Below are 13,771 nucleotides of genomic sequence, written 5' to 3'. Positions count from 1 at the left end.
GGCTATTCTCTGCATCTCACTGCTAAATCATTGAGGCCCCTTAGTCTTTTCCCGACAATCTAATATTGTTCCCCTTCTACACAGTTCCCTTTATAGATTACCCCAGTTCCAGTACTTACATTTGTGAAACATACATTAGGAAAAGAGAATGAGCAGTGCCCTCTTTACCTAATATATTGGTTTGTCTTAGTCTGTCCCATTTCAATTTTGTGATATCCCTTGAATATATGGAACGTAAGAAGCTCTCTGTAAATTGTTAACACTAAAAAATAATCATTTTCTAAAGAAAAAGATACTGGGTCACCTAATTGTGGTTTCCCACAAAGGTCCAAAGCACACATGAATCTCTAGCTGTGGTTCAGGAAAATACATCAATATATTTTTCACAACGTCTCAATGTGGAACCTATGAAAAGTGGACCTAACTAAATAAATAAAATATCCACATTGTTATATTTGTTTCCTAAATACTTTATTAATACATTACAAACATTCCTTATTATAAACAGCATTCCAAAATCTACTCTCCACAGTTTCCCAGGTGTGAAGACATTTAAAGGCCTGCGATTGAAAGAGTATGATGTATGGCATAAGAATCATTTTCTTCATCTTCTTGCAGTAACTTCTCGATTGGCATACTGCTCAGTTCTCTTCTTGTATCGTTCTGTTCTTGCGGTACAGGATCCGGTACAGAAATGGGTATGGGGACAAACTGCTGTCCTTGGAATGGGGTTGGAGTTGGTTGGTAAGGTATTGTGTGGGTTGATGCAGGAAGAGTGGGAATTGGTTGAGCCCATGGAAAATAGGTAAATGGTGTTTGTTGCTCTGTATATTCAATTTGGGTAGCTATGCCTGGAGCGGTGCTTCTTGTCTGGAAAAAGGGAACAGACAAAATCATTTTAGCGACAGCCATAGTTAGGGCAATACTATGCACAGATTCAAAGCACTCATTGAGGTCCAACATGTGTTAATATGACTATTATAGTTTAGATTTATGTCAGTGGATATCCTCTTAATGTTTTTATAAAAATCTGCCGTTGCTTTACATTAATGGAGAACCCAACCAGTTTATATGCTCTATTCATCTTTATAAGTAATCCCCAGCTTCAGAATTTGTTGTGAATCTCTGGATTTTTATAAAGCTTTTTCACCTGAAATATACTGAATATAGCGCTGACCTCGTTAATGGATTTATTTCTGGCTTCACAAAGGGGGATTGACTCCCTCTCTAAAGTTTGTCTTAAAAACCAAATGTTAATCCAAGAAAAAGCATTACCGCAAACTGCAATATTCACTTTTTGTATTAATATACTACTGGACAAACACAAAACACAAAGTTTTTTTTTTAATACTTTTATATATAGTAGTTATCTAAGCATCTGCAGCTGTTTGAACCTTTTATTCAAATGTATAATATTTTTTTTATAAAAAAGTTATTCTTAATAACTTTTTTATAACTTTTGCACAAGATTATTTTTGGAATTGATCCAACTCACCATGTTTGTCACTACTGTTTAACTGCCTAGGACCCTTTTTACATTACATGGACTGCAATGATTGCTGTTGCCTGAGAAGAAATGCTCTGTATAATGGGGACCCTGGACAGCTTCTGATTAGGCCGAATTGTTAATCAATCCAGTAAAAAATACTGTTGTTTGTTTTGACTATACAATACAATACAGTTGGGAGTTTTTTTAAACATAGAAGCATAGAATCAGATAAGAGCCATTCGATCCATCTAGTCTTTCCATTTCTCCTGCTGTAAAGACCCAAACTTTTATCAGTCCTCGATCTTGTCTTAGATTCAGGAGCCATATGCCTATCCCAAGCAGTATTCATTCAAATTCTGCGTTTGAATCATAAATATTGTTTTTGCTTACTGCAAAGTTTGTTAGTAGTGGTTGTGAAGTGTACGTCAGCACAGAAGGTGGTCCAACCACAGTATATCCTTGACACATTGGCTGGACATACATATCTCCAGTGTACGGGCAGCTAACTGTTTCATGTGAAATATATTCTGGGCATGCTGTCCACTGGGTTATTGGCTGAAATGTTGCAGTTGGTGGCTGAGAAATCCAACTTGTGTAAAAGGTTCCCTCGTCGTGGATGGGGAGTGGGGATGTGGTAAGTTCCGTGTCAACATAGGACAAATCAGTAACATTTGAAACTGGAAGAAAAGGTAAGCAGAGTTTGAAATTGACTCAACAGTAGTGATTAAATGTATAGAATTTATATAAAAAAGGTTCATTACCTACTGGGGTGAAGGAAGGAAATGACTGGTAAGTTGATGTGACCTAGAACACAGGTAAACATTAAAAATTCTGAGAGTTAGTATATTTTATAATCATTTATTGACACTGCATGCTCAAAACATTATACAAGGCCTTAAAGTCCTAAAATATGTATTAATTACTTATGAACAGTAACATGTTTTTTTGAGGAAATGTGCATTGATGGTGAATTAGGAAGTCCCTATTTGTACTACGTATTCTTCTGAAGATAGACATGAAGGAAAGCACTAATACACTAGTAGCAACGCACAGCAACAGCTAGTTTGGCTAAGAATGATGATAAGCAGAATCAAAAATGTTAATTGTGAGAAATTAGAGGAGTTGTTTGGAATTGTTTGGAAAGTTGGTAAGAGTTAAATAGGAGGCAACAAACACAAAGGTGCAAGAAAAATGAGTTGTTAATTTAAACAGAGAGAAGGAAAATGAGTAAAGGTTGTGTTTTAAATGCTTAACCACACCGTCATTTACCAAAGGACAGATTGGCCTATTCACTAAAGAGAATTGAACATTTTAACTTCCTGATATCACTATGGATAAAAAATGGCAATCTCCAGTGAGCTCCCCCTGCAAGATCTGCCCGGTATAATGTATAATTAAATTGCAGAAGAAGCTCACTGGAGTTTTTTTTCCAACACCCCTGCAACCTCTTTAGTGAATAGACCCCAGTCTTCAAGGTCATATAGGGTTATTATATAAACATTAGATGTGACAAATTATCTTACAATCAACTTAGTAATTATATTAGCTGCTAATTTACATTTTTTGCATTAACTTTTCTTGCATTATTTTTAGTTTCTGCAGATACATTAAATGATTCTAATATCTCAGAACATAGTAAAATGTTTTTTTGATAGTATATTGTGTGGATATTTTACCTGGTACCATGCAGGATTTACCTCGTTATGACTGGTGTGGCAAACTTTGCATAAATATTTACCCCTTTTCCATGAGTCATTATCCTTGGTTCATTTTCCTCTGTCCAAAGCATATCATTTTCCATCAAAAGTGGGTCAACACATGCATATGATTTAATAATTATTCAACTTTAACAGAATGCCCCATATCTATACATTGACAGTATTTGTGATGTATTTATTATAAAGTGACACGAGAATATAAAAGCCAGGTTATGGTATTCATTTTTCTTATCAGATTTCTGTACAGTTACACCTTATAATAATATGTTATAGGATATGTTTAGGTACATTGATATGTTACCATGGGTGTTTCAGTATTACCACCATTAACATTTCCTCTCTTTCTTTTCAAGAGTTCTTTGACTGGTTCCTTCACTCGAACCCCAAGATATGGCCTGGACTGGTTATGTTGTTTATGATATGATGTCACAGCTAGAAAACAATCAAATATATTATTCAATAAATACATTGGCCTGGTATAAAATATCACAACCAAGATAGCATCAGCTATTTCATGCGCTATTCTTTTGATGTGACAACTCTACTTGGGCTTCAGTCTTTCCAAGAGTTGCAGTTTCAACTACCCTACTTTGTGTTTATTATGAAAGACCAATACTCGCACACTTCTCCAGCAAGAAGGTCTGAGATGAACCTGTATAATGCTTAATATATTATTCAAGGTGAACCAAGCTCTTCCTGCAGCAAAAACTCACTGAGGTTGGACCATCATCTCGTAGTAAAGTCAAGGAGCTTTATTCACTAAAAGGAGAGTTGGCAGGATTGTTTGCAAGCCATTTGGGGTTTTAACTATCTTACTTGTCTCACTAGTCAGTATGAGGGGACACTTTTCTCCAGCAAGACTGGCTGAGCTGGCCCTGCATAATTCAAAGAGTAAACAGACTTTGAAGAAATATCACTGATTTAAGGATTATATAAGGTCCGCCAGCAGAATCTCACTGAGGTCTTCCATTAATAATGTATAGTGAAGTCAAAGAATAGAAACCACAACTGTCCTGCAAAGTCTCTGTCCCTTTAGTGCTCTCATATGCTAACATTGATAAAACAAGTTGCAGATTCTCTAACATGCAAGTTCTTTGCAAGCTCATCCAACCTTACATTTTGCAAGTTACATACGAGGGCATATTTAATGTGAAGTCACATGTCTTCACCTGAAATACCCCACAAAATAAATTATTAAATAAATAATAAAAAAATAACTAGTGATAGTAACAGCATCCCAGAACATGGTTGCTAGCAAAGCATCCCAGTAAAGAGTGTGCACATGTGATTGGCTGCCGCTACATCCATTGATTTCAAAGCCAATTGGCTAGAACAGAAGTGCTTCTGAGCATCTGCAAGAAGTGTACATAATACAAATGTTATTTTTTTAATAAAGAATGTGACGTTCATTCAACTTCATGCAATGTGGACTCCAATATGTAAAAATAAAATAGGGCTGGAGTTGATAGCAGAAAAAAGAAACTTATAGTGACGAATGTTATATTTAAAGTGCAAAGGAAAGGTGGTGAAAAAGTATTATTAAAGTAATTGTACGAACTGCTACATTGTTTTGAAAATGATTAGTAAAACACATGATATTTACCTGATGACTGTGACTACAAGAAGATACCTATCACATTCTTTAAATGACACCTGTGCCCTGATCCACGCAACCCTTTCACAGCTCTGAAACCATCACCCATCTACCATGAATGGTCCTGCTCCATCTAGCTTCTCAAGACATCTATCACTGGATGTCACCAGAGCCAGGGGCGTAACTAAAAGCCTCAGGGCCCCGGTGCCTGTTAACCCCTCCACCCCAACCCAATCTATCCCTCTTCTCACACCATCTACCCCTTCTCATACTATCCATCCCCTTCTCAGGCTATCTACCCCCTCTCCCTCCCTTCTCACTATCTATCCTCTCCCTACCCCCCCTTCTCACTATCTACCCTCTGCCTACCCCCACCTTCTCACTATCTACCCTCTCCCCCTTCTCACTATCTACCCTCTCCTATAAGCCCAAGTTGTGGCTGTATGTGATTTTTCTGCACTGGGTAACGGGGACAAAAGTTTGAGGAACGCAGGATTATACTTTGAGTTTTATAAGTAAATAGCAACATTGTAAACCCTCTTTAAGAATAAAGATTTGTTATGGTGCTTGTCACCAAAATAAAGGAGAGCAAAATATTTATCATTATACAAAAAAAACCTTGCATAAAATAAGGTTATGTTATTTCTCTTTGAAGTCAGCATCTGCAAACTTGCAAGCTAAAGTTTAATAAATTGTTTCCAACCAGATAGTATTGTTGTGAATGAGTCATAGGAAATCAGAACTGTTTAAAGATTGATGGTGTGAAATATATCTTTGAAGGCATATCTGAAAGCAAATAAAAGCATACGTAGGAAACAATGATATTAAAGACATATCAGGAAACTCCTCTTTTGCTATCAGTATCCTCTGGTGCTTTGCTACCGTACCTTTGTACAGCTTTAAATAATATCTTATGAAACGATTAAAATACTATTTCTTAATCTGCTACGTGCCTATTCCATTCATTATAGATTTGAAAACAATGTATGTTAAATAGTATTTAGTTAAACTGGTTCTTGTAAAATATTTCAAATATTTACGGAGATCCTAAACAAGCTACACGTTAAAGAGAGAGTGTACACATATATATTTTTAAAATTCATAGGCCTTTACATAATTATTTTCTACATGTTTGAAAAATAGCCACATAACATGGTTTGGCCCCTTTTAAGCCTGACATTTCTTTCTTAAATGTTGAAAATTGTGATTTACTTTACTTTAAATTGTTATTTTCAAAGATCTTTTATTTCAAAATCTAATTTCAAAATCTAATTTAGAGTTTTACAGATATGCCATCCCGTCTGCCTCTGCCACCAAAGCCATCGCCAAGCAATTTCATGTATAGAAAGGTGGCCATTTGCAGCGATGGCCAACTGTTCCTGCATAGGATGGTCACTGGATCTTCGTACCTAATAGACAATTTTAAATTCTTCCTCGTTGTACTTCTGCTATGGAATCTGCTGGCGAGCAATAAGAAAATATAATAAGTAAGTAATAAAAATAATCTCTACAGTTAGGAAGCACGCCCTGATGGATATGTTGTGATTCTATTCCAACTTCTCCAACTACAAGTAGATACCTCATCCTTAAATGACACCTGTGCCCTTATCCATGCAACCATTTCACAGCTCTGAAACCATCACCCATCTACCATGAATGGTCCTGCTCCATCTAGCTTCTCGAGACATCTGTCACTGGATGTCACCAGAGCTCTCATTCTGCCCTCACTGTACTGAACGGAGCATTTTAACTGTAAATGATGTTAAAAGGAATTTCTGAAGTAAAGATTCCTCTGACTGATTTTTGTCTTCTAAATGTGTTTAAGTACCACTGTATTACTGGGCCACTGCTTGCTCCATGGGCCAAAAGATACTCACCCTCTCCTATAAGCCCAAGTTGTGGCTATATGTGATTTTACTGCACTGGGTCACGGGGACAAAAGTTTGAGGAACACAGGTTTTTACTTTGAGTTTTATAAGTTTATAGGAAGCACTCCCTGATGGATATGTTGTAAATGTGTTCCAACAAAGTATGGATGAGAATCCAAGCCTTTCAGATTTGGATTTCCCACTTGTCAGGTTAGAAACATTTTTAAGTGATATTAAATATTGGAGTGCTGTATTTTTGTTCCTAAAGGTGTTAAAATGGAAAAAAAGTATTTTTTTCTATAAGCCTATGCCTGGGAACTTTCAGGGTTTGACCCCGAGTCTCTGGATTTTTGCCCCAATCTCCGGGTCTCAGGGTAAGGGGGCAGATTCTCAGGCTCACACAGTCTGAACCTGGCTACTTCCTATTCTATACTTTCAGTTGGTGCTTTTGCTTCTAGTATGTTATGGTTGAATGCAGGTGACCCAATAAAGTGCACCATTAAATAATGACATGTCAAGGTTTCCATGATGACTGGTTTTAGAGCCAATTGAGTAACACATTTGGTGAGTCGCTACATAGAAACCCTACAATGGACTATTAAAGGGATATTATTTCAAGAGTCTCAGGGTCAGCTCATACAAAAAGTTCCTAGGTATATATCAGCCATTTCATTTCAAATAATTCGGTATTTTTGCCTTTATGGCCACATTTCAGAGTTAAAATGCTATCCTATTTTTATCATTTATAATATAATTTTTCCACTCTGAATACATACATTTCTAAATATTATTTTTTCATTAATAATAGAAAACTATATAATGGCGGGACAAACATCTACATGATAGTTGCTCACTCACAGAACTCTATTTGTACCATTTATATTTGAAAACCTATAAAACTTTTTTTTTTAAAATAAACTGATGTGATGGGCCTTGGTAAGATCATATTTAATTTAATTAGCGCAATTACAAATACTTAGGCCATGCTAAACGCCGGATACACTAAAGTGACATATCTGCTTTTACCCATATTCTGTGTTTAAATGTAAATGCTATTAATAATATGTTCTCTACTTGCGATAAGCCTGCTGAGTAGACAATGGCCCTAGGACTTCAGGAAATGTATGAGTACACGCATTCCTTGGTTTTGGTCACTGGTTGAAGTATTTAATTTTAGTTTTCGAGTGTCTCTTTCCTGAGTTTGGGAGAGTACTTGAAGTTGCTGGCTGCCTTATCCAGTAGCTCTATTCTCTGCTTTGGTGACAACATTTACTTCCTTGCATTCCCATTGCAGTATGAAATACTCTGAACCAACCTTAAATCAATACGTCAATAAATAGTAGGTCAAACGCAACAATACCACAAACTAAATAAATGTGTTTGCTAGGAGTTCTTATATCTAGTAGTTTGAAGTGTCAACTATTGTTTATCGAGTGCTTTGCTTAAACAAACACCACAGTGCACATTTAAAGTTTAAAGGTTCTGATACTGTAAAAAGCCAAAGGTATTTAGCCTTTGATATAGCGTGCAAACCTATCATTTTTACCATTTGAAATACACTGAAATATACGTGAGCATAACACTGCCATAATTTCTACATTTTTATACTATTCCCCTCAGCTTTTCAATAGATAGAAAATGACCTTTGGTTTAGGCACATTTTAGAGATTCTTCAAATTTGCATTTTAGTTTAAGGGATTCACGTGATACATTATTATGTTTATCTTCATTTCGTAATCTAATGTTTTTATTGTTTTAAATTATTCACAAATTCACACATATAACTTGAACTGTCTCCATTCTCAATATGAATCAGTAGTAATTTTTCTGTATAATTTTGTATTTATATTCAGGTACAAGCAAATATAAACTGTACTATAAAACTTATTGAGTTTGATATCAGAATGTCAGTTTGAATTAATCTTTACATTTCACTGCTATTAAAGAAACCATGAGGCTAGGTTTCCACTTGGGTTTTTTTTGCCCATACGCCCATAATAACGCCAATTCAGCCACACGGCGTTTTTTTTGTGAAAAAACTCTGTGGCCAGATGTTAGCTGTTCTTCAATAGGAAATCGCACAATGCCATATCCACTTGGCGTTTTTCTGTTTGGCGTTTTTTCAGTCCTCTTTGGCGTTTTTCTGCTTTTTTGGGCTCTGTGGCAGTTTTTCAAAATCGCAGCATGTTGACACTCTGGCGTTTTTTGCAAGGAAATCTTGGCGTTTTTCTCCAATAGAAGTCTATGGGAGAGAAAAAACGCCATGAAAAAGCCATGTGGGTTTTGCCTTGGCGTTTTTTTATGGCATTTTTTTCCACAGTTACAATGCAGAGGATGGACCCAGTATCTGTGTGTCCTACGAGAAATAGGCTGGAAACAAACAGTTTCACACAAAACAAAGTTTATATTGAATTTTACACCATTTGGAACAAACATGCCATTACAAACAAACATACCCAACTGGACCCTGCCTGCCAAAAGCAACAGCAAACAATTTGCACCATCATTTGGGGCCAATCTTCCTAGAAGAGCAGACATTCGGAATAAAGCATGCCTTACAAACCACAGAAAAGAGACAAAAGGGTCCGCCGGGGCGAGTTTAAGTAGAACTCTACCAAGGAAATGACATCAGGAGGGGGCAGATACTTGCCATTTATCCTAATCTCTTTTAGCTGGGTGAACATTCCAACGTGTAAAGGCTGGAAAAACTGCCTAAGGTCAGAAAAGCAATTTCCACAGAAAGGCTAAAACGCCAGAAAAAACTTTTTCTTGGCGTTTTTCATCAAGAAAATAACGCAGGACAAAAACCTGAGTGGAAACCTAGCCTGATGCTTTTGTTTATGGTATATAAAAGCCATGAGTTCCCTTTCAAGTATAGATGTTTAATCACTGTAATTTTAGTGAAATACTTAATAATCCATAAGAGGAAAAAAAATAGTAATTTAATATACCTTAAACTTACAATTACATAGAAAAAAGTAACTTTTTTCCGTTTATTTTTTATCTGTATTAGATTAAATAATCAGTTAGTCAGATGTTAGCCATTGCATAACCTTTAATGGTCTTTTTGTTGACATGAACTGAATAATTATCTAAGATCAATGGGATCTGTTGGTTTTCTGATACAACAAGGGTAATGGTAGAACTGGTAAGATTGTCCCATCTACTGCCTTAATATCAACAAATTGTTCATTTTTATTTATAGCTTCATCTAAACTAAAAGTTTCCTTCAGAACATATCATACGTTTTGTGCTTAACATCAAAATGAACCCTTTTTAAATGATATTGAAATAATTTTAGTAGCTGTCCAAACCTTAGTATGAACACAGGTAACACATGTTTCTCTGTTACCCATAGGCAACTAAAGATAGGCAAATATTTACATTGCTTATCTAAAGTATTTAAAATGGTAGGTCCATATCTCCAATAGCAATTTGCCAAGTCATCACATCACTTTATGGCAACTTCATATTTTCGAAAACATTTTTATTTCTAGATAATCATTACTTTCTGTGACTACACGCATTTCCCCAATCATCATTTTTTTTATTATTTTACATCAGACAGCTGCATTGTCCAGTGTGAACACCAGACACATGACTTGAATTGAGTATCCATACCGAACTAGCTTACTGTATTCGTGCTCACAAAATACGGCCATATCGTTATTTACAATCTCAATACATTCTAAAATGAATACCAAAAGTTGTCATTCCCCACTGGAGGTGTACGCTGCTTTTGCCACCTCTGAAGGATGGCAATATGTCCTCATGTCCACCATTGAATAATGCCTAGACCTTACCCATAGGAGAACACAGCTACATGCACTAATGACTGTACTTTCATCTTAAACATGAGTTAACCCCACTAGACAAGAACTATATAGGATCCAGCCACTGCCAGGTGAACATAAGATGGTTCTGGGAACTCTTCTCTTGTCATAGAGACCATGGTCACTGCATAGTCCCTTCACACAAGGAATAGTGAAAAAAGAACTCATCTTGAGTTTCTTCCCATGACCATGGTCCTAACATACTGAATCTTGGTTTTGACGCAGTCTCATTAGTTCTCACGAAGACACATTCTTATATACCAGCTACTATTAGGCCTAGATTACATATTTAAGCAATGTTTAATTCACCATATATCTACATTATAGTCTTTTTATCTTATTTTTATTCTTATGTGATATATGTTAGAATTAAATGTTGGCTTTGTACAAATGAATCAAAAATACTTATCATACTTGTTTATTAAATACTGCTATGTTATAAATAGTGTATAACAACCTTTTTGCTAATAATTCTAATAAGGAATTATTAATGCATTTGCATATTTTTTTATGCATGATATAACTTGAAAAACAGAAACTTATAAAGCAGGGACAATGGATGTTTCGCATAACTTCTCTTGAGCTTAAGAGAAACGTATTTTATTGTGATTGCCTTCTTAAGGAACATAGGAAGTGAGATGTGGCTTTGTGTGGATTTCTGAGAACCTGAAACCATGATTTCAGAAGCTCACAAATCTCTGAGCCCACTGTAATTTGGTGGTACCAAACACTTCCTTCAGAAAGTTTTTTTGGAGGAAATCTGTTTGCTGCCAGCCATTCTTTCCATTATGGTACCTGGCTAAAAGTGGATTTGTCTGAATGAGAATTGGATGCTATTTGGCACGAGAAGGCCAAAGTATGATAGGGGATCTAACATGACGCTCAAGATGAGTTGTGAAGATAGTGGTATATTTTCCTTTGGCGCTGCCCAAGGCAGCTCCCTCCACAATCACCATCCTCATTAAAGGGCACCAGGATAGGACTTCATATCCCGGCGCTCCTTGTCTTAACAACCTCCTAGGCCTAGTCAGCCTAGGCCAGGTGATGTCATTCCGTGGACATATAAAAGATATACAGTGCAGAAGTGATATTTTGTTTTGGTGCTGTCAGCCTACCACAATATTATCAATAACCAATAGTTTTATGTTATTTTTATTAATTATAATGATTTTGTACTAATTTTAAAGTTGATTAGGAATATGGCTTTATAATGGTCATTATCAAGGTCTGTAAAATAAAAAGTAAACTGTGTAGGCAATACAGATTTTTGAGTCAGAAAAGACAATAGGTCTTTCCCTTCTGCATAACTACAATTTATTTGTAATGTAAGAACAAGCTCAATACACTTAGAAAGCAAAGATTACACTGCCATCTCTTGGACTGTATGAAAAGACGCCAGATGACCAATGTAGTTAACAAAACAAAATTAAATTTAGTTTTCTACATGGTTTCTACAACATAATGCTCATTTTGCCGCTTTCTTCCATAGGTAAATAATGACTTATTTTAAACTAAACAAATTTAATTATTTTAATGATACTATAAAGGGTGCATTTCAATTAAGTATTAATCCAACATCCATACCTATAAAATGTATTTGGTAATACATATATTGTGCACTAAAATTTATTATAAACGTTAAGAGGAACCTTGCTCGTGCCTTAATCGTTTTCTTAATTTACTGGACAGGCAAAAAATAGATTTCAAACTATCTCATGGTATATATTTTTAATAGTTATGTCTCGGTTTAGTTTCTAAATTATTTTCTGGATGGAAGGTCAGTATCATATGATACTTTCAATTCTTCTCTTTTGCTCTGAATAAAGCAGTTGTGAAATCATTGCACCTGGTTTGTGGTTGGATTCTTAAAAAAAATGTACTAGGAAAATGTAATGACGTGTTTGCCTTATATATACTTGAAATCTACATAAAAGAAAGATGTATCTAAATCTATGCCACGACTACTGAGTTACATTTGTTCCTGGCCAAATGGCTTCTGTTTAGTGATGAGGAAACTTGGCCTCCAAAAGGAAAAAACATGCAGAGAATGACACTTCCCGCTTGCAGTGGCAATTTCATCAAAAACCACTAAAGTTCTTGCAAGCATAGGAAAAAAAAACCACAGGAAAACCTAAAAAATACTGGTTTTGTTGATTGTTTGTTTTTTTTTGCAATAGTATAGTAGTGATTACAACAAAATGAAGGTACTACAGTTTTTAGAACTTATCTTACAAACTGCTAACCTTCCTTGAAAGCCATGAAAGCACACTTTGTTTCCTTCCTTGTCTGTCGAAGGATCAGGGGACAAGATTATATGCATTTAAAATAGCATATGCTCATTTGGTGGCTGTCTGTGAATCCAAGTTGCATTTTTTAGGGCTATACAATTTAATTTATAGGGGATATTTATGGGTTAAGCTAGAGCACCAATTAGAATTTGGCTGGCTCTTCAAATTTGAGCAGGACTCTAGAAGATGTCAGAAACAAGGAGGAGGCGACCAGAAGAGTGACCATCAAAGGACTAAGAATCAGAATTCCAGATGATATAGCACCAGAACAACTGCACGCATAGGCAATGTATGAGACACTAACGTGAGATCATGAAGATTACTTTTGTGGGAGAGTGGCATTTTCATCTTATTGACCTCCGGGTCATGCCTTATGTATTCAACAAGGCAACTTTTAAGAAATGTTTGAAATTAAAAAATATGCGTTAGACATGGTCACCTGAGCTCCTCTCACAGAATTAGATCACTGGGGTTTACCCTCTACTATGTTAGAACATTAAAACTGTAAGGTAGCTTTCTGCATCTACAGGGTACCTGGAAGAAAAAATGGGTTCGAAAAAGGACTGTAGGATGTAGGAAGATGGATTGTAATCAGATTTCTAATGTAGCACAATAGAAAACCAAAACGAAATCAAGATGGCAAAATCATCATTAACCGCTTCCGTACCGGTGACGTACCTGGTACCTCCTGGTTGGGTGTCACCCACAGACCAGGACGTAGCAGGTACGTCATCGATGATGCACGATCCACTGGATGTCCCCAGCGATCCGTAGCAGCCACTCCCCCTCAATTCAGTGCACGTGATCGCTTTGAAGCAAATCATGAAATATTTAAATAAGAATGCAGTCTTCAAGGGAAGACACAGTACGAGAACGCCGGTACGGCAGGGGTTAAGCCATCAATGATATTTGTAATAAAAATGTGGACAGTTATGTTGCTGCACTCCATTTCATAAGCAAATGACAGCATGTTTCGCATGC

The 13,771-nt window shown here is 36.1% G+C and overlaps 1 protein-coding gene across 1 annotated transcript; it reads right to left on the bottom strand.

The window, feature by feature from the left end:
- Window positions 1-552: 552 nt before the first annotated feature.
- LOC149298015 (POU domain class 2-associating factor 1-like) lies at window positions 553-13,523 on the bottom strand. Its single transcript, XM_089487878.1, has 5 exons — window positions 13,469-13,523; window positions 3,509-3,639; window positions 2,251-2,293; window positions 1,880-2,166; window positions 553-870 (listed from the first exon to the last, which is right to left on the bottom strand). The coding sequence occupies exons 1-5, from the start codon at window positions 13,521-13,523 to the stop codon at window positions 553-555; spliced, it is 834 nt and encodes a 277-aa protein (XP_089344004.1).
- Window positions 13,524-13,771: the final 248 nt, after the last annotated feature.

Source organism: Sceloporus occidentalis, unplaced genomic scaffold, assembly GCF_023333645.1.
Source record: "Sceloporus occidentalis isolate IW3139 unplaced genomic scaffold, rSceOcc1.0.p SCAF_35, whole genome shotgun sequence".
Classification (NCBI taxonomy): domain Eukaryota; kingdom Metazoa; phylum Chordata; class Lepidosauria; order Squamata; family Phrynosomatidae; genus Sceloporus; species Sceloporus occidentalis.
The sequence above is the reverse complement of the archived record's forward strand: the minus strand, read 5'-3'. Positions and strand labels throughout refer to the sequence as shown.

Excerpts from the sequence above, each read along its gene's own strand:
- LOC149298015 (XM_089487878.1), bottom strand. The coding sequence starts at position 13,523 with ATGACGTACCTGCTACGTCCTGGTCTGTGGGTGACACCCAACCAGGAG. Across the intron at positions 2,294-3,508 it reads GTAATACTGAAACACCCATG|GTCACATCAACTTACCAGTC; the intron begins GTAACATATCAA and ends CCTGTGTTCTAG. Across the intron at positions 871-1,879 it reads CACTACTAACAAACTTTGCA|ACAAGAAGCACCGCTCCAGG; the intron begins GTAAGCAAAAAC and ends CCCTTTTTCCAG.